Below are 21,619 nucleotides of genomic sequence, written 5' to 3'. Positions count from 1 at the left end.
TAATCAACATCATATGTAATCAACATCATATGTAATCAACATCATGTGTAATCAACATCATATGTAATCAACATCATGTGTAATCAACATCATATGTAATCAACATCATATGTAATCAACATCATGTGTAATCAACATCATATGTAATCAACATCATGTGTAATCAACATCATATGTAATCAACATCATATGTAATCAACATCATATGTAATCAACATCATATGTAATCAACATCATATGTAATCAACATCATATGTAATCAACATCATATGTAATCAACATCATGTGTAATCAACATCATATGTAATCAACATCATGTGTAATCAACATCATATGTAATCAACATCATATGTAATCAACATCATATGTAATCAACATCATATGTAATCAACATCATATGTAATCAACATCATATGTAATCAACATCATGTGTAATCAACATCATATGTAATCAACATCTCAAAGGCCAACAAAAACAAATATTTCAGGCATAATTTTATGCAATTATTATTAATTAATAGTATACTATTAATAGTACACTATTAATAGTAAGTCATCGCTGCCTATATAGATAGCGGCAGCGTAAAACAAATTGCTAGTGATTAATGCTGTTTTCTTTACTATATTGACTTCGAACTCATTGTTACTCCACTGACTTGTTTAATGTTGAGTCTGGTTATCTTCATATGCATTTACTTTACAGGCTACGACCAAAGATTGAGTAGTGATACAGATATATGTCATTTTTAAACATGCATATTTTTCTGCGGTTCGAATAGGCACAGTACTGAACAGCTAGAATCAGTAAATATATTACATACATATTTACTGGAGAAACCATGACAACTTTTTTCCGCCATAAAAGATTTTAAATGATACAACCGTGCTGACATTGATATTTTAACATTAAATATACTGGTTTTTGAACTGCCAAACTTGATGATTTATTGCAACACTAAACCAGGGCTTCCCGAATAGGTGTGCTCATAACCCTAATAGGTGTGTGTATTCGTCGTTGCAACAACTTGTCTATGTGACAGATTTTCATCTTCTCCATAGATCAAAAATAAATATCGTAAAGCGATCAATCCTGAAAATGATCTGCGCGTATCACATACCCACAAGGAGCCACATTTTGATCAGATAAGAGCAGAGAAGACAAGAAAACAGTCAAAAGTCATAAAACGAGTTACTTTTTTGTATGTTGCTGAGGTGGGAAAATGTTACTCTTCTTAGAATGACCTTCAAATAACATATCATTTTCATATATTCCATATATGCCTGTGGTTCATTATGTTTAGAGCCTTTTTTGTTTCATTCAAAGCAAGGGGCTGCGGGATTGCAAGCATCAAGAATGGAGGGGGGGGGGAGTGTGACAATGAAATTGAGTAAGGAGTGCTGCACCAGGCTTCAATAAAGTACTCTTAAAAGCTATAAAGTTCTCACTTGCCAATTGATTGCTCACCTTCACATATGCAGAATGTTATGCATTCCTTCATTGGCCGACGCAGCATGCCTTATGCAATGTATTGTTCCTGTTAGTTTATAATGTTTTCAATGTTCAAACCTGTAAGTCAAATTTTGAAGTGATCGTTTGCGGAGTAAAAATATAATATTCTGTTAGAAATGTGACAAGCTGTATCGCGCTCATCTCGATGAGAACGAGAGATTCGAAAGAAATATTTCATCCTTTTCGTATAAGATTACAAGCATATTTACCATGCTTTAACTGATAGACTGGTTTACTTTCCAAATAGGAAAACTGGTTGGTCCATTAAATATTTAAAATCTATCACGCTGTTAGTTGTTGTGTCAACTAGGTAAGATTGGCCAATTGCAGCATAGTACGAAGTTAATGATGAAGAAAAGGCATTAAAGAAGCCAAAATGTCGGTACTGGAAAGACAATGGATTTGCTGTAGATATCAAATAATAGAAGGTGGGACACCTGGTGTATATGCATGTACACGATAGACTAAAAAACTCTCTTAAAGTAGCAAAAACAAATTTGCTTTCATAGAAATTGTATAATTTTCTCAGGCTTTATATAGCTATGATGTAACGAAGCTGAATTAATCAGTGAAAATAGCTTGTTAATGCCGCAGTTGGTGGTATTTTTAGAGGTTTTAAAGAGAATGCCTCACTTTGTCAAATAAGAGGATAGATTAGGTGACGATATTGACAAGCATTTGCGTATTACAAACAGACAGTTATGTGCAGTGGCTGATCTATGTGTTATCTTTCGCTTGACTGACTCCTCATGGCTCAAAAAGTCGCTGCAGCTGTAATGTGTCTATCATAGTAGTACGTCAAGAGCAGAAATTGACTAGTTTGTTCACTCATTTCTTCCGCGCCGGTGTAAATTCTCCTCACAGCTACCGGAACATCTAAAGATTTGCTAGAAAGGCTAAAAGAGTGGGTAGAGCAACCATTCTGTGAGAGATCCCGAAGGAAACAACAAAGCTTTGCAAGAAGAGTTCAGAAGCTGTTTTGAATTCGACCAGGTACGCTGATTGAACATGTTTATGCATGAAGATAAGGCCTTATCACTGGTGCAATGCCGGTTTACGCTGCAGTTTAATAAAATTCTGTCGGTGATTTCAGGTTGCTGAGTTTATTGTCTGTGTACTAGTCATTTAATTGTCATTGTTCTCTAAGAGCTTGAACATTTTCCATCTGCGCAGAAACCGCAAACTGGTATCTCAGTATGGCGGGAGTTGCGAACATCTCGGCAGAAGAAGTGGCTGAGCTACTTTCCATAGATGAGCTCATTTCGGTGATAGAGCGAGGTCTAGCAAACTACTCGGAGGGAGAGGAGGGAGGGATGCTTCAACCCTACCGGTCAATTGTCCAAGTGGTCAATCCAGGACCTGAGTTTGGGTAGGAAAGTAACCATTTGTCGAATTCACTCAGTTCCATGACCTAATCTATACAGAGGCAGCTGATCAAACTAGTCCTTATGTTACAGGTTCTTTGGCTCTATGCCATTCTATAACTCCAAAGAAAACATACTCGCATGCAAAGTTGGCTCCTTCTATCCTTTCAACCTGAAGCATGACAAGCCAGTACACAACTCCAGTATACTGCTCTATGACCCTGTGTATGGAGGTCTCCAAGCAGTGAGTAGTATCAGCTCGTTCGGGTTTTCTAAACCAGCTGAGTTTAGATTTGTCTGTGGTACAACCTAAATCAACTTAGTTCCAATACATCACCAAAACTAAATCTACATTCATTGGAACAAGGCTAAGATATCCCCCTTCAAAGACCATTTTTTTAAACTGCATGTAGCAGTAAAGCGTTTGTCTTTAGGACGATCTAATAAAAATTCTGGATTTAATTAGATCTCATGGCAAGCGTGATGATGCAGCAAAATTGTTTTGCCCACATGTACATGTGTATGGGACTGAGAAATTGCAAAGAAGCCTGTTAGCTTTCATGGTTATGACCACTATGGTTATGGTGAGTTATGGTCACAACTTAGTTCAACCAAAAGGAAATGTGTAGCCAGTTTAAAAAGGAAATGTAAATAGTCTAAAATTGAGCTAAAACATAATGTGATCCAAAAAACTAGAAGGGTCTAACAGTGAATTTTCTGCAATGGTCCAAAGTCCTAATAATAAGAGGTGATTGGAAAATGCGAAGTGAAAAATAGAGGAGGTTACAATGGCAAAACTTTGTTGATGGTGTAAGAGTAATACCCATAGATATAGTAAACCCTAGATAGGCGAATAATCAAAACAAAGTGAGGCCTATAATTAGCATGACCCAACGTCATGGTGATGTGTAAAGTGAGCTGATCTATGTGCTCCTATTGACTTAGCACTATAACTGCTCAATTTTTCCATAGTTTGTGCATGAGAGACTGCATATTTTATTGATAATGTATAAAACTGACTTTGGATGAGAAAGGCAAGAATCTTAGACACATGGTAATGGATAATATTAATGATTTAGAAGCTTCTATATCATTGATAATACAAAGAGTGACCAAATAGAAATTAAACTAATAACAAACTAATGAATTAAATGAGATTTAGAAGCAGTTATCTGCATATGGCATTCTTCAAATTCTTAATCACATCTGTCAAAAAGCCAGGCTGGCGCTCTACTGTTTCAAACCATGATCGGATAGTGCATGAATTTGGCAATGTAAATTGTGACCTTGTAATTGTAAATTTAAATTCATAAGCCTTGGGAGAATAATAGAACAATGTTATGGCAAACTCTTTTACCTTTTTGCTGTAAGTCTTTTTAGTCTTTCTAGCTTTGTTTGTGGTTTCATTTGACAGTAATTCTCCTAGACATCCATCCATCGATGTAAGCTCTATATCGTTAAGTTTATTGTCCTTTTTCAGTATTGTGATAAAATTATTTTGAATCCTATTCCTCTGCTCTAATCGACAGACTCTCTGCTGTAGAGTTTTGATTCTTCTCTTTAATAAGATGACAACAGGCTGTTTAGGTCTACCACCACATTGGCAGCTCGTTGTCAAGGCTGTAGGTGTGTTCTGATTGTCAGAAGCTGCAGGTTGCTCATCATCATGGATAGTAGTATCACCAGGTGTAGTATTTTCAGGGTCAGGTATTTTGGTGCTGGCTGCTGTCTGAGATGTTCTTCTACATTTCGGCAGGCTTTCTGTTCTTATGGTTGGTGTCCGTCTTTTCACAGCTTTTGGCTAAAGGTAGGTTGGATAAGCTGTAAATATTGTAGGTATTGCGTCAGATTTTAGCATTGGTTTTCTTCCAATACCTGGTGGAATCTTGTAGCAGTCTTTCTGAAAATATCCACTGCATAATACAGAGCTTGATGTTGGAGTCCAATACTGTCTTCTCACTGCCTTTACCCAAGCATTACGGGTTTCAGCTCGTTTCTCGTTTGGAAAGCGGTGAAACGCCAGATCTGGGCATTTCTCAAGATTGCTTGAACATCCATAGGCACAGCAACAGCTGCGGCTTGACTTTTTCTTAGTCTAAACATTAATAATACATACATGTAGTAAAATGAATATCATCACATTACTTGGAATGAGACAAATAAGGCATTTGATCAATCATGCCAAGCTAGATTACAACCCTATCAGCTGAGAGACAAGTTTGTGATATATGTTGTTGTAATCAGTCTAGACACTCTTCCTTTTGATAGTCCCAAGCATTCATTCACTTCACATTCAACTCAGAATAATCATAGAAAGGTATGTTCGTTGTTATGAGACCATGATAAGACAAGTAAGTTCAGCAAGTCAGTTGAGTTGGTAGTTGGTTTGTTTCCAGTAGCAACTTACAACGTGAACCAATGATATAGTACACGTGTAAAGGTTAAGTTTACCAAGTACATGTATTTAAATTTTTTATTGCGGGTTCACATACCTGGGGTGTTGTAGTCTCCTCTGATGACATTTCACCAAGAATTTGGTCTTATTGTAATGTTTATGACTTACAAACTAGTAGGACCAGCATGCTTTCACTACTAAACTCATTGCTCAGCTGAAGGCTCTGTTGCCGTGATGCACATCACTGCAACGTAACATCGTGAGAACAACAGCCAATTATAGGCCTCACGTCTGCTCCATTGTAATGATAGCTATTTGCCAATTTAGGGTTTACTATATCTATGGCTATGATCATCAAAATGGCATCATCTTTATATGGCAAGATACTTTCTACAGGATAAAACTTACTGCGTCGATGTGGTTTGATCAGTACTTCTTGAGTTCATAACAAACTAATTTTTGTCATATTAAATGGAACATTACAATAATATTAAGTGGATTTTATTTTTTCAAAGCGATATCTTTCAACTTTGTTATATAGATTGTTGACGGAGTCGTAATCACAGAGAGAAGAACACCTGCAGCTTCTGCCGTAGCAGCAAAGGTAATAAATACTTTATTTTGCCATCAGGCCCAAGTATCTGTAACAGTCGATAGCAAATTTCATTTCACGATAGCTTGTTATTATAATTTTTTATTTATTATTCATTATAAATGACATTGTTTTTTGTTTGTCCTGTTAGTGGTTAGATTACGAAATTTTTAATGCCTATGTATGATTATAGTATCTAGTGGAGGATCGGAGCAAACCTGTGAAGCTGGCTTTACTAGGAGCAGGAACCCAGGCTAGATCTCACTTCCAGGCCCTAAAGTGTATATTTAATATCTCTAAGGTATGTAGCATCATTGCTTATTATTGCTAAATGGGAAGCTCTGGGCAGAATTCATGTTGATAAATCACTTAACTGCAATAAATGTACACTTTTAAACTGTTAACAATCTTCTTGAAGTAGATCTTGCAATCCAAAATGTGTGCTTTAAATGTATTTGATTTTTAAATCTCGAGTTAAAACCAAATCACACTTCAAGAGATTTGAGGTTGTAATCATTGGAAATGCTTTGATAATTGGTGATTTACCAAGTGTGAACAACTCAACTCGATTTGGTCACAACCTTGTTGGTACAAGAATGCTTTGAGACAAATTCCATAACTGTTGAAAAGTGTACAAACATCTCCATCCAGTTTACACAGCATAGCCTTAGAGTTCCATATAGCTTTTGAAATTGTGTGAATAGCTTCTAAAGGTAGTCTCTATGCAACGGAGCATTGTCATTATATCGATAAAATATGCAATAGTATAACAGGATATCAGCAAACTTCCTAGCTAACAACTATGTAGGAAGATATATTCTGGTACATCAATGGTTCTTAACTTTGTTGGACATACTGAACTTCACTAGTTTCATATGCACTTCCACCAAATCCTTCTTTATTGAAAAACAAAATATGATTCTTTTTACATTTTTCACATAGCCTATATGTTTTAAAGGCTTTGAAAATGAACTGCGTGTTAACGTCATTGTGTTCTCCAAGAACTAAACCGATACAAAGCATCAAATCACAATAAATTACATATTTTTCATAAAGACATGACCTTGCCAGTCAGTGTGACTTCTGCTGTTGCTTTTGAGAGACTATACTTATGTTTCTTGGACTCCACTGAACCACTGAGACTGATTCACAGAACACCTAAGTTTCGATCAAACCCAGCCTAAGAACCAATGTGTTACATACTGACCAACAACAATTACTCCATGACACTCTTTCTGAATGAATTAATGCAGGTGGTAAGTGTCAGTAGAATTTGTCCAACATTGTCAAGAGGCAGACCCAAACAATGATTAGAAATATGGAGACTTAAAATTATTGTGGAGCATCAGACTTGATTTGCTGCCAGATAGATTTGGTTTTGCTACTTCTGAGGAACTACATGTGTAGTTAACTTTATAGTAATGTCTTAAGCGATAATAAATAAAACATGTTTGGTATTAGTCAGCAATTTTTTCAGGTTAGTTTCTAAGGAAGTTTTAAGATACAGCCAAGCGTTGACCTACAATCCCCTCTATATACTGTGTAACCATAGTGTTTGAACAGTGTATAGCTTACAGTATCTAATATTAACACTTTTTAACCTTTTTAACCTACTTAACCTTCTTATATCCCACTGCTATCTGACTGTATTCACATCTAATACACAATACCTCTCTCGATTCTTCAGGTTTGTGTATGGAGCAGAACAATGGAAAGTGCTATAAAATGTGCTGAGGAGATCAACGGAGAAGCGTGTAATACAGCTGAGAAGGCAGTAGAGAATGCAGACATCATAGTGACCGTTACACTCTCTCAAACTCCTGTACTGCAAAAGACTTGGGTAAAGCTTGGCGCGATCATCCTTGGTACGTAGTTGACCTAGTTAAGACTGGTACATACTGGTTCTCAGTATACTGCTGGGAATCCCACACTATATTAGTGATCGTCTGTGATAATAATGTTCACACTATCACACACCCATCTGAGTTTATATCATCTACTAGTCTGCAACATAGTGTCCCCATTATACAATGCGACTGCTGAAATACTAATTCCGCGGCAACTAGTATCATGAAGGGAAATATAGGTCACACAATCTGTGACAGCCAATCACCATCGCCAAAGTGGTTTCGCATTGCACAGACTGTCGCAGACGCATTGTGAAACATTGAGAAAGTTAAACAGCTGCTGTTTTCTAACATGCCTGCGTTGCTTCGGTGATGTCATCATTTACGGCTTTACATTGTCTACGAATAAGAGAGGACAACCCCAACATACTGCGATACAGTGCGTACCAATCTCTGGCTTTTCGGTCTATTCAGCAATAGGGTTACAATACGTTTAGTCAATTTTGAGTGATGCTAGCATATGATTATTTAATACCCTAATGTTCTTTTTGCCACCATGTTAAGTTTAACGCTGTTAAACTTGACTTAACATTGAACAATAATGTTGAAGAATTAGATATTGCTGATAGTTTTTTTTAAAACGCTTAACACTTAGTTGGCTTCAAACTGCCAACACAAATATACATGTATTTAACATCATAGGAATATAAATGCCATAAGCATGATTGGGTTTTGATGACTTTAGCTGTTGGAGGCAGTGGACCAGATTCTCAGGAAGTAGATCCAGAGCTAGTGAAGTCATCGGTAGTTTATACCGACAGCAAAAAGATTGCATTGATGGAATGTGGAGATATCATCAAAGCAGATGTAAGTATATACAGAGTACAAACCTATATCTGAAGACCTTAGAGTGAGACTCAAATTAAGAACTAATCATGTCCCATGTGTAGTGACTTTTACGCATTCTTAACGAATATATGCCCATATTTTTACAAAGAAATTTTTACCCCATATTCATAATTACAGTATTTTAATATGCTCACAATTAAGTTAAAAGACATGCTCATCAAACACTTATGACAAAAATGCTAATCTAGGGTATGTTAGCTATCTAGAGGACTATGTTACATTGCTTCTGGTCAACAGCAAATACATGTATGATTGTTCCCATAACATTACTAGTGAAAAATGACTGCAATGCAAGCTACATGTGAGAACAGGTTTTAGTCTTCTATATAAATATTTTAACGGAGTCATGTAGGTAACATCACTCACGATATCATTGAGAAGTATATCTGCCCATGTAGGTAACATCACTCACGATATCATTGAGAAGTATATCTGCCCATGTAGGTAACATCACTCACGATATCATTGAGAAGTATATCTGCCCATGTAGGTAACATCACTCACGATATCATTGAGAAGTATATCTGCCCATGTAGGTAACATCACTCACGATATCATTGAGAAGTATATCTGCCCATGTAGGTAACATCACTCACGATATCATTGAGAAGTATATCTGCCCATGTAGGTAACATCACTCACGATATCATTGAGAAGTATATCTGCCCATGTAGGTAACATCACTCACGATATCATTGAGAAGTATATCTGCCCATGTAGGTAACATCACTCACGATATCATTGAGAAGTATATCTGCCCATGTAGGTAACATCACTCACGATATCATTGAGAAGTATATCTGCCCATGTAGGTAACATCACTCACGATATCATTGAGAAGTATATCTGCCCATGTAGGTAACATCACTCACGATATCATTGAGAAGTATATCTGCCCATGTAGGTAACATCACTCACGATATCATTGAGAAGTATATCTGCCCATGTAGGTAACATCACTCACGATATCATTGAGAAGTATATCTGCCCATGTAGGTAACATCACTCACGATATCATTGAGAAGTATATCTGCCCATGTAGGTAACATCACTCACGATATCATTGAGAAGTATATCTGCCCATGTAGGTAACATCACTCACGATATCATTGAGAAGTATATCTGCCCATGTAGGTAACATCACTCACGATATCATTGAGAAGTATATCTGCCCATGCTAAAATGTCTACCATCTTACTATCTGGGCAGATATTTCTCACAACGCTAACTTGCTCTAGTGATATTATGAAAAGCTGTCGGATTAACACCTGCTTTTTCATGTTCTTTATTTAGTTTGTTCAAACCTGTAGTTTTAATGCCAATATGGTTTTCCCAAGTTTGCCTAAACACTTGTTTTTGATCAACACAAAATATTTTTGCATATAGGCTGGCTTATAATCTCTATACTTCGTATAGGCTGAAATCTATGCTGAAATTGGTGAGGTGGTGAATGGAACAAAACCGGTGAAACGTGGACCGACAACTCTTTTTAAAATGGCTGGTAGGTGAAGGTGTACTCAGCCATTCTACCTTTGTTTCATTTTAGCTACACGGCATAGAGAATAATGCCAAAAGATTGTTAACTTCATAAAACCGTGCTATAAGTGTTGGCATTATTATTCCATTGTTTGTACATCTTGGTTTAGAAAAAACCCACCTAGCAGTAATTGTTTGCGAATTTGCCCTATATGGTTTTCAATGTCTTTATATTTCTTCCCAATATCATGGCTGGCTAACCAAGCAAAGTTTTAGCATAGTTGTAGACAGGCATTATAGAAGTGGCCAAACCGCGTGCAGCAAACCCTCCATTAACAATGCAGTTGATTTTTACAAGTACTGTAGATTGTTGCAGGTAATATCCAAATAAGAGTGGACGCTATTTTACAGTGGGTTGTCTGCCAAGTATCTGTTTAGGTCGTTAATTAGGCACCAAATGTTTCAGCTGTTTGGCATGAGGTAATGGCTTACAAATGTGCGTGTATTTTCAAACCAGCTAGGTTATTTCTAAATTTGGCTTTTTATTCCTCATTCCATCACCCAACACTCATGTTGTAGGTATGCAAATGGAGGATGCAGTGAGTGCTAAACTAGTCTTTGACACCTACAGGGCAAAGAAAGAACCATCTTAATACATGAAAGGAATTACACGCAACAGCATCTACATGGTACTTGGAAGAGATTATAACAAAATTTATTGAATGAAAATAAAAAAATATCAAAACTATGCAAGCGATTCAACAACTAATTATGTGTAAATTTCGATACTACTAGTCAAAATTATTTCGCAAAGCAAAACAGCAAAGAATTGTCCTCTCATCCTAGGGGAGATAAATTATGAGACTCTGAGACCGGCTATCTGGCTTTCCAGAGACTGAAAGAGAAATAACATCACAACACGAATCAATAACTGACCAATAATAAAGCTTAAAACAACTAATCTAGAGTCGAGCAGGATGAAGTGGCATGAAGTTTCTCTGTTAATCATTCCTTCATTATAAGCAAAAGAAACAATGAGAGGCTGTAGGTAATAGCATACCCGAATATCCCAGACTACTATTTGTCCATCATTTCCCCCCGAGGCAAACTTAGCGCAGCTGGCTTTGCTTCCACTATGCATAGTGAGTTGCCTGAAAATATACATTCAACAGTTTAGCGTTAGCTCTATAAAACAACAGGCAATATCACAACGGGGAGGAAATGATGAGACAAACCAAACTTACCGAATAGCATTCTGGTGAAGGGTGGCAACCTTACTGTCCTCAGTGTCCCTCCCTTTGTTGTCCAACTGCTGAAACCTCTTCATAGCAGTCATGCTGCCACCACCAGTCTTCTTTGGAATGTCAATCTTATTTACAAAAGTTATTCCACCTGCAAGCACCAAGGAAAGTGTAGCACACAACTCCTGACAGCCTGTCAGAACATCTCCATGTAAGAGTTACCGAGTATTACCAAAACAAAGCATTTTTGGAAATAGTTACAGGAAAGACAACTTTATTTTAATCCTGAATAGCTTTTAATCATTTGGTATGCTTGCGCATGAGATCTAGCACAGGTAAATGATGAATAGCAAAATATTATGAACCAATATGTAACACTTCATGATATACTTGATGTGCCCAACTCCTAAATCCCTAAATACTATTTGGGAATAATTGAAGAACCATTAAATACTAAAAAATGTGAGATGTTGAGCAGATATTCATGATATATTCGTCTTCAGTCTCTCTGTTCATTATTTGATCAAACGATGAAGTTATAATACTTTATAACACCATTATTACACAGCGATTATACATATCCTTAGACTCCCTATATTATCTCAATTATGTAGCTATAAAAGAAGGTAAAATGAAAGATGATTACCATATAAAGGTGAGGTTAAGGACAGCGAATGGCTAAATACAGACTTAGCTTCCCTATGGCTATTTTCTGCCACTTTGGAATAACAATTTTGAGGCAAGTGACTATTACATGAAAATAACATTGAGACAGAGTGTGCTCTTTAACACTACACCAGGCTCAATCATTTTCTAACCAAATATCACTAGACTTCTCCATGATGATTTCATGAGATTAAGGATGAGCAGCCAGTCTAACCTTTACTTCCGTTTTTCAACTCACAGTTACCGTATTTTTCGAACTTCGCTACTTTTTCAGACGTTTTGAGCCATGCGGCCTATTTAGAGGCTGCGGCTATTCTGTTGTTTTTTCTTTCATCGCTAGGGTTGCCACTAACCGGAATCTCCGATTAGCGCACCTCTAGCAGGGAAAGAAAAAACAAAACAGTGCCTAACGGTACTGTTCCGTTAGGCACTGGGTTCAAAAGCAGCGGTAAATATGGAACAGCGCCTAACGGCACTGTTCCGTTTCAACCAGCAAAATTGTTGCCGTGTTAAAAAGCGCTGCTATGAGTTCTGCGGCCTATACAAAAGGTGCGGCCTATGCGTTGTTTTATTATCGTTTTTTTAAATAGAGCAGATGCGGCTTATATAGGGGTGTGGTTAATAGTCCCGAAAATACGATAATACAAGTATAGTGGAACACATCCCTTTAATTCACTATACTGTATAGCAAGATCCCAATTCTTGCATTACTTTCTTTCAAAACCACACCAAATAATATTTCATTTAAATTACAACAAATACAATTTGTTTCAAATATTTCAGCAATCAAACCACAAATGATTTGGCCACAGCTCTTCTGTTTAATGAAGAAATGTAGCCCTGTCTATTATTATGAGTCATTTTGCAAAGCGGCAAGACTGTGGCAAGACTAACTACTAAATATTAAGTTAGACTTCATCATAACTTAATAAGAAAAATAAACAAATGCAAACACTAGAAATAGGAAAATCTCTCAATTTTTGCTATATACTATTAGGTGGCCATCAGCAAAATATATAGTTGACAGCACTTGAACATACTATAATGGAAAACCGATTAAAGCAAGCAAATCTAAATTAGGTGTTAGCATGAATGAAAATGTGAAATAATGATTATTTCCTAAAATTTATAACTCTTGTGTTACATTCTCTTAATGTTTAGAGGAGTCAGTCACCTGCGGTACATTTGAAGAGCAATGGAAGGTTGTCAAATCCAGCAACAACGAGACTGCTCTCTCCGACCCAGAGACAGCTAGAGAAGGGCAGGTAATTGGTCTTGACAGTGACAATCCTGTATAAGAGCACACAACAGCATAAAAATCTCCATCGATAAGACTGTAACCATTTATTGACAGAATCACTTGACTATTCAGTTCAAGCTAGTGAAGTACTCACAAGGAGTTATTAGCGGCATCCACAACAGAAATGCTAGAATCATGACCGACCCAAGCCAGTTTTGTTCCTGTAGCGGAGAAGCAGACGCTGTGCACCCAGCCACCTAACAAATGAAGAATATGTTGGTGAATTATGAGAAAAAACACAGACTAATGAGTAATCATGTCAGCGTGTTGCAATCTTCTTCCTACCGACCACAAGATTTGCGAATCATAAGTAACTTTTGAAACAATTAGCCTTACAACTACCTGATTACTGGCACGTAAACGACCTAACCATCACACAACCAGATAGCCAACGAATTCAATCAACATACCTCCTCCATTAGAGTACTCTCCAAGGATAGCGGCAAAGGTTAACTTAGAGCCCCACTCATTGGCCGCGGGCTTTTTCTCTGCTTCCTTCACATAAGCAGAGTAGACCCTGAAAAGTGCCACGTGTAGTAAAATACAAACAGTACCAACAAGAGTTGCCCCGATTTCAATATCGGAATCGGTGCCGATATGGGTGTTAAGTATCTGAATCGGTATCGGCCGATCTTTTCTTAAAAAATCGGAACCATCAGATACTTTTTGCAGATCAACTATTTAGCAGAAAACCGTATTTTAGCCTGCTACACTAAGAAAAAATCATTAGCTGCAAGTTCCTTACTTTTACATAATAAATTCCAGGCCTGTCACGCAATCTATTTCATGTCTATAGCTTGATAAACATCAACACAACTGAGGAATCTTTTGACTTTAGTCTGGACGTAATCAACAAGTGCGGCATTTCCCAATTACAGCGATATGATTTAATGCAGCCAATCACGAACAAGAGAACAATGACGGTGAAACAAGAATGCGGTGTAATGTTTCTATGCACTAGCATTACGAAAGTAATTTGAGCAGTCGATGCATAAAGTTATCTATCTCTCTTGATACTGATGATATGAGGTATCGTTTGTATCGCATAAAATAACCTCAGTGGCTTATCGGTATTTAGCCTGTCCTCCATCATCTGTGGCAAGTGAGTCCTTCTTCAGTATGACTGGCTACATCGATAGTGATGGAAGACAAAGACGTTTCACTGAGATAATTGAATCACTAACAGTAATTAAGAGAAACATTTATTTGCTCTAAACTTGTACAGGCGCAGCAGTTCATTCAGCAATGGAAGAGCGATTTCATTATCACAGAGAAAGCCGTACCGCTAACAGTAATCACCATTATTAATAGCAGATTACAAGAAACACGGACTGTTTTGTTACTAGATGCACGGTATGTCAGTATGTGAATATATATACATGTATATCTTTTTTCCCATAAATACAAACAAATAAATACATCAATATTTATATTTTCTTTGCATTATTTTTATATTTGCATAATCAAATTAACAATTATCTAGGCAACACAAAAGACCTGAATCGGTATCTGAATTGGATTATTTTTCAATAAGAATCGGTATATCGGATCGGTATCTGAATCGGCTGGTGAAATTAGAATCGGGGCATCTCTAGTACCAACATAGCTAAAACCAAGGTGATCTATTATAGCCGCACTGAGGCATTCAACACGATCGACTCACCTCGCCTTGAAATCACTTGAACCACAGGCCAACAGGTAGTTGTTAGGATGCCAGTCTAGGCAAGTAACCGTTGACCTGATGGGCTTCTTTATGTGCTTTGAGACCCACCAGTTGTTCTCACTCTCATAATAGCAGACACTGACCAACCGGGCCCCACTGCCTAAAGAAATGATCTCCATATTTGGTCATAACAGCTTATGAAGTGCCTTCGGTGGCCCATCATGGATCAAATGCATTACATTTTATTGCAAAATAAACTGATGGTTTTACTCCTTTGCTGTTACTGCAGGTACATATCACCAGACACATAAAACTGGGACAAGCAGCCATTTGTAATGTATCACTCAGTAATTGTCAAGAGCAAGAGGAGAGAAGCCTTTAGTCATAATCAGCACTAATGTCTCACCAGTAGCGAATTTGTTTTCGAGGGGAGACCACTTGACACAGGTAGCAGCTCGGTTGATACGCAGAATAACGAGGACTGGCTCCCACTTGCTTCCATTGAATGTCCAGACATACGCATTTCGATCCTTAAAAAAGCAACCGCTTACCACAGCTGTGTAACAATGCAAATGTTCGCAATGAACAGCAAGGAAATGGAGGATGTCTGTGAGAATACATACTATTCCAGAATTGTAATAAAATTTACTAAAACATTCTTCAGCTTTCAGGAATTCCGGCTGTGATTGTTGCATGGAATGTAACAATCACATATCACCACATAACAAAACCATATTTATGGCAAAAACAGTAAGCTTCAATAAGTTACATAAAAAATTTGCCACAAATCCTCATATCGTAAATTGAATGGAGACGAAATAAACAAACTAAATGGCAACTCTTGGAAAATGTTAACATTTAATTTAAGCTGGTACCCTTCTTTCCACCAGCAGCCTTGGAAGCTGGCATCATAATTTACTTAAGCAATACCAGGGGTTGCCTACTCATGGCAAGGTATATAACATGATTGACAAACATTCGTTTCTTCTCAAAATCAGAGAAGTGAATCCAACTACTGTTTAGACTAGTGGCCACGCAGTCTCAAGCACCGCGGGAGATCATCAGAAATGCCATTAAAGCACAGATTATCCAGAGATGTATACATGCAATAATTCTCAAATCTCTGAAGTTAATAATTGACAAAGGTGGAATTCGAATCATGGCTCAAGACAGACGGACACGCCTCTCATGAAGGCAAAAATGACCACGTATTTACTGTTTAGAAAGAGGCAAATCATTTTTAACAGACAATAATTTATTTGGTGAACACATTTTTCAATTTTTCTTAAAAGCTAAATTAATTTTTACTTGCTTTTTTAATACGCAGGACCCTCCTACAATGTAAATAATCCATTCAGAGAATGTTTACCTTACAGGTACTTTACGCTATACGAACAGTAAAATACATGTAAAGTACCTAACCCATTGTAAGATCATGCCAACCTCACGGCTTTGATCCTTCAAATAAAAAAATATTGAACTTAATTTTCTAATTTAATGACTACAGTAACTGTATTATTATTGGTTTGTATCAACAACTTTTACTTTATTTATTTTCACTTCTGCTTGGTTTAGGGTCTATGAGAACAGTAATTTTCATTAAGTTAGGGAGAGTGCAAAGCTTCAATGACAATTTTAATCTATTTTTTCGTTTTTTCTAGACAGCAAGGTCTATGCTGCAAAGAGAAATAATTGTATGTCTAAAACAAAGTAAAACAAACAAATACATTTATTATGTTAAGACTGTCTGTTAAGTTATGTCTGTCTGCAGCCAGGGTTAAGGCTTAGGATAAAAGATAGCTTTCAATGAAACTCGTAACTTTTATCCATATAATTTTACGTTATATGAAATTTCTTATGTAATACCAAGCAAAAACTACATAAATTCTTTACATTGTTTCATCAAAAGAAGGTTAAAATTTTAAGAGTGTCTACTGTAAAGGGCCGCAATCAGCAGAATTTACACTGATGTCTAAAAACAAGTGAAAAAACTATTTGTTCAAAATAAAAATGCTTCGTTATCGTCATTAATTCACACCTTAGCAAAAAAATTGTAACAGAAAAAACACACGGTATATTATTTAAAGGATTTATCTGAACTGTTTCAAGCTAATGATAATATTTAGACTTTGTTAAAACTTGAGTTTAAAATTTAAGATGATGATTACGCTAGCTTATAATATCCCTCTCATTTTTAAGTAGTTTTAGTATTTTGTTTCTTGAAATTATAGAGCAGTTAGAATCTTTTGACAATAAAATTATTGCAGTATTAATGTCATGAAAAATCTTTGCTTGTACTCTATAATAAAACTAATACTACTACTCAAACAATAAAACATGTGGTAATGCATTGACTTCAATAAAAATGAAATAAGTCGATACATCTACTTTACCTACCAATTTCAGAAAGCCATGAAAAATCACTATATTATTACAGATAGCCATGATACTGTATAATGAGATTTGAACAAATGGCTGCATTCTTAAACAGAATGTATCAATGCTCACCACGCCACAAGTAACAATTCTGTTGCTTTGTGGAGCCCAGTCAATGCCAGTAACCCGCTGGGTATGCTCAGATAAGGTATGTTCCTTGATCCAAGCCCCCGCGCTTAAGCCATAGATGTGCACCTCATCATTATTTGGTGAGATAGCCAGCTCTACAACAAAATTCATTTAAAGAGGTGACACAAGAATTACAAAAACTTTGAAATTCTAAAAAGTTTTCATCTAATAATTTATGCCAAAACTATGTTGATATCTACCACCCATGGTTTGCTCCCTACACAACATACAATCAAATGCTGCTGGCTAACACTTTCTACCTTTGTCAGCACAATTTGGACTAACATCTATAGCAAAAAATTGGGCTATTCGACATTTCTAGCACAGTTAAATAGGAACAGAAAAAATTGAATATTATTATATTACCAATAGAAGATAGATGACTTGTATCGATAGAGAACAATGTATAATGGACTTTAAATCCAGAGGTTGCATGGCGAGTCTCTTGCAATCTTGTAAGTAGCATTTGTTTGTTGACTAATATTAATTATTCTAAAGAAGTGGCTTCACAAATTTAGGGTATTAAAACACGAGATACAAACAAACTCTCAATCATGCAACATTTTTTTCCCGCTGAGCTGGTAGCCGGTTACCAAGCAATAATAAGAACACTCTTATTGTTATTAACCTGTCCTAAAACTAATGTGCAAGCACACTAAATGAGTAAATATATTTCAACAAGAAAACTACTCCAGATAAAGATAAACTTGTCTATTCCGAGACCTTTTTTAGAGTCTCAAAAGACATTTCTGTTGTCACATCTCCTTTAACTCCACGCAAAACAAAGCCGATACATGCACTAACATTACATTAAATCTAAAAAAGCAATGATTAATCAACGATGCAATGATTGTAAAACATACGTGTCTGCTCTTTGTTCCACGCATGGCAGGTAATGGGTTCAACTCCGAATCGGTGAGCTTTAGCCATCTTTTTAAACACTTATTTCTACAAAAGTGAAATATACAAACGAATATAACGCACATTCACTACGGGCTTTGTATGAATCTTCATTGTTGTGAGAAGCAAGACAAAAACGCACAAAACCGCTGTTACATTTACAGCAAGGCTGTCTGGTAATATATTTTCATTATATAAAATAAACACCACAAAAGTATTTGACTGAACTTTTACCTCAACTTAAAAGCAACCAAGTCAAGGTTTGTGGACTCTGGTCAGTCAACACAAACAATCTAGTACGGGCAAATAAGACCTCCTGGTTAACGCAAACTCAAAAACACAGACGGAAGTAGGAAGTTTGATCCGCCACCTTCATTAGGACGAATTGAGTGAGAGATAACCGCATTGCGAACATACGACAATAAAAATGACATTGACTTGAAATGTTTTTGTACAATTAGTAATTTATTAAACGTCAATATTTTTAATAACAAAATGTTGTGTGAATAAAAAAACTTATGTGTTTTATAGAAAGTATAGAAAGCTTGCGATGCATTCGAAAGACCGATTGCGCGGATTTAAGACCATAGAGATACCCATTAAATGTTTATATCTATGCCGACTGCTTTTTCAATCGCAGGTAAAGAGCGCCTTTTCCACGCCGTCTACCACAATACGTATTTCCATAGATATAGTAAACCCATAGATATAAGATATACGGTTTACTATTATTATCTGTGCGTATTTCTTTAGCTACGACTAAAATAGGTAATTGTACACGTACGTACTAAAATTCAAAACGTGAAAGTGTTTTAGTTGCTACGTTACGAATAATTCAATTGGTCGAACATAATACAGAACATATTTTTACGTTTTGCAACATTGTTTGGACAGTATATGCTAACTATGACACAATAGTTACTGTAAGCACAGTTACCGGGTTTTTCTGAGCTATGCCTAAACATATGGTGATTTAAAAAGCCGAATACAGTGCACCCTCGAGATACGATTACCCTGATATACGATTTTTTCACCTTACGAAGTCAAACATCGTGATATCTTCACCTCGCTATACGAATTTTATTTCACCATACGAATTTGAGAAAAGTTTCGCCCGAGTTAAAATTTGGCCGTCGGTGTGCTCATAACACACGTCGAAATAAAAAAGACACCGAAATATAGTTTGCCGAAAACATTCTTAGAACGTTTAGAAGAGACACGATGATCGACTTCTCTCATATCCGCGTGGAAAATTTCGTGTAAAATGCACAAGCGAGAGATAATATTCATAGCGTTATTATAGCTTTTGCTATAAACTTTCAAGTCAGCATACGTATATAACTACAAGTATCTACATTTAATTCGTTATCTATGGAATCTGAGACCGATCCAAACGTTACAAAACGAAGGAAAATTGATTTCTATGTCAACGAAGTTGGATGTCGTAAATAAGAAGGGACCCGTATTATTAACATTGTCAAGGAATATGATCGCAACCAATCAGCATTTGCAATTATTATTAAAACAAGAACTCCATTAAAGCAAGCACAAGAAAGAGCTTCCGACAGAAGATTTGAATGAGCTAGGTCATGCACGCGATCAGCATTCAAAAGGAGCAACCATTTAGTAAAGGCAAGGATGTAGAAGATACGGAAAACCCCACATTCGCAGAAATAGTTTAAGTGTTTAATTTACTGATGTGGACTGGTACATTAAAACAATGCATGTATAATATATATTATTTATCTCTTGTGTGGCATGTTTTTCATATTTTAGTCATTTTATTTGTTTCCTTTTGGTTTTATGTTTTATTCTCTTGTTTAACCATGTGAAATGGAATTGGTTATATATCTCAAATAAATGTCATTCCAAATCAAAAACACGGGTCCTTTGTCTAGTGAGTATTTACTTTATTACAAATGAATACTATCTGGGTTGTACAACAAGTTGTAGAATCAACCCAGATTCAAAACATACAATACAACAATACAATACAATACAATTTACAATTACAATTACAAATACGACAAGGAAAATTAACAATTCCGATGGAATTCTATTTACCTCTAACACACTCTTCTTAAAACACGTCCGAATTGACTGAATCATCAAAAAGAGAGTGAGTTAAACGCAAAACAAAAAGCTATCTCATTTAAAAGTAAAGCTAGCCATCTGATCACAAAAGAAAAATCACGCAATACAGAAAATAATTCTAGGAACATAAGCTATAAAGATTAGTATCATTGGACTCGCCAAAATGTAATTTCATAACATTCGCCGCCCCTAGATGCGACACAGTATCAACATGATCTTAGCATCGATTGCCAACAAAAAGAAATTACATATAAGTTTGTTCTTCGACAATTCGTCGAAACTTATTAATAGGAGAAGTTGTTAAGTTTTACCCCAATTCAACATTGGAAACTCGTACAACTTTAATTCCCTATAAATTTGTGAATCAAATCTCTAGCCATTCCCAGGTGTCTCCCAATTTGCTGGATTTGGGAAAGGTGTTCTTGTACAGTTCCAATCGTCTGTCGAGCGCCTTGGTTTTCCACTCGCAGAGCAATGTTCTCTTCGCGGAGGCGATCACGTTCTGCAGTAACCCTCTTTAACTCCTCTCGAAGTACCAAAACTTCAGCATTGCAGTGTACATTGGTAGTAGCCGTATTTAGCGTAGTTGGTCGGGGAACCGCTGTGAAAGGAGTCGAGGGTCTAACAACACTACCGCTCATTGTTCGTTTCAGGGCAGGTCGGAGGGCAGCAACACATGCCGAGGATGGTTTATGGGATTGTTGTTGCTTTTGTTCCCGACCAGCACGAATGCTTGCTGCGGCAGCAGTCGACTCCTCTTCATTATTATCCAGCACAATCTGTTCCTCCTCTACGTCTACTTCAATTTGGAGTGGGACCGATTCCGCCATCTGTAGTAAGAGACGTAACCAACTTCAGAATTGGAAGCAAGGAAGAGTTGCTGGTGCCATAAGTAGTTGTTGGTGCAGCATGCTGGTGTGTGCAATGATAGACAGAAAGTCCTTCACCTCGTGCATAGGGAAATAAACCAAACAGTCTATGTTAACAATTACATATGAAAAGAGAATTAGATCTACATGCTCATAATTATCACAACTGACACTACCAAAGAAGTCGATCTACTTAGTTTAGTTTTACACCGCTACTCAAAACTAATA

General features: G+C 36.6%; 2 protein-coding genes across 2 annotated transcripts; one reads left to right on the top strand and one right to left on the bottom strand.

The window, feature by feature from the left end:
* The first annotated feature begins 2,274 nt into the window (after positions 1-2,274).
* On the top strand, positions 2,275-10,841 carry LOC137385366 (ketimine reductase mu-crystallin-like). Its single transcript, XM_068071815.1, has 9 exons — positions 2,275-2,503; positions 2,684-2,879; positions 2,968-3,118; positions 5,811-5,873; positions 6,055-6,162; positions 7,549-7,726; positions 8,454-8,575; positions 10,034-10,118; positions 10,673-10,841. Exons 2-9 carry the CDS (start codon positions 2,707-2,709, stop codon positions 10,744-10,746), a joined length of 954 nt encoding a protein of 317 aa, XP_067927916.1. The 5' UTR covers positions 2,275-2,503; positions 2,684-2,706; the 3' UTR covers positions 10,747-10,841.
* On the bottom strand, positions 10,787-18,803 carry LOC137385365 (actin-related protein 2/3 complex subunit 1A-B-like). Its single transcript, XM_068071814.1, has 11 exons — positions 18,663-18,803; positions 18,392-18,476; positions 17,472-17,623; positions 15,370-15,493; positions 14,964-15,123; positions 13,711-13,817; positions 13,395-13,497; positions 13,175-13,290; positions 11,338-11,485; positions 11,154-11,244; positions 10,787-10,988 (listed from the first exon to the last, which is right to left on the bottom strand). The coding sequence occupies exons 2-11, from the start codon at positions 18,456-18,458 to the stop codon at positions 10,950-10,952; spliced, it is 1,107 nt and encodes a 368-aa protein (XP_067927915.1). The 5' UTR covers positions 18,459-18,476; positions 18,663-18,803; the 3' UTR covers positions 10,787-10,949.
* Positions 18,804-21,619: the final 2,816 nt, after the last annotated feature.

The sequence above is a fragment of the Watersipora subatra genome, chromosome 1, assembly GCF_963576615.1.
Source record: "Watersipora subatra chromosome 1, tzWatSuba1.1, whole genome shotgun sequence".
NCBI lineage: Eukaryota > Metazoa > Bryozoa > Gymnolaemata > Cheilostomatida > Watersiporidae > Watersipora > Watersipora subatra.
This window is presented reverse-complemented; position numbering and strand designations above follow the sequence as displayed.

Bases quoted from the DNA above. Each gene is read 5' to 3' on its own strand.
- LOC137385366 (XM_068071815.1), top strand. From the start codon at position 2,707: ATGGCGGGAGTTGCGAACATCTCGGCAGAAGAAGTGGCTGAGCTACTT. The intron at 3,119-5,810 runs GTGAGTAGTATC...TTTGTTATATAG, and splicing joins TGTATGGAGGTCTCCAAGCA to ATTGTTGACGGAGTCGTAAT. The intron at 10,119-10,672 runs GTAGGTGAAGGT...CTCATGTTGTAG, and splicing joins AACTCTTTTTAAAATGGCTG to GTATGCAAATGGAGGATGCA.
- LOC137385365 (XM_068071814.1), bottom strand. From the start codon at position 18,458: ATGGCTAAAGCTCACCGATTCGGAGTTGAACCCATTACCTGCCATGCG. The intron at 17,624-18,391 runs GTATGTTTTACA...ATTTTGTTGTAG, and splicing joins GTGGAACAAAGAGCAGACAC to AGCTGGCTATCTCACCAAAT. The intron at 13,818-14,963 runs GTGAGTCGATCG...GGCACTTTTCAG, and splicing joins TCAAGTGATTTCAAGGCGAG to GGTCTACTCTGCTTATGTGA.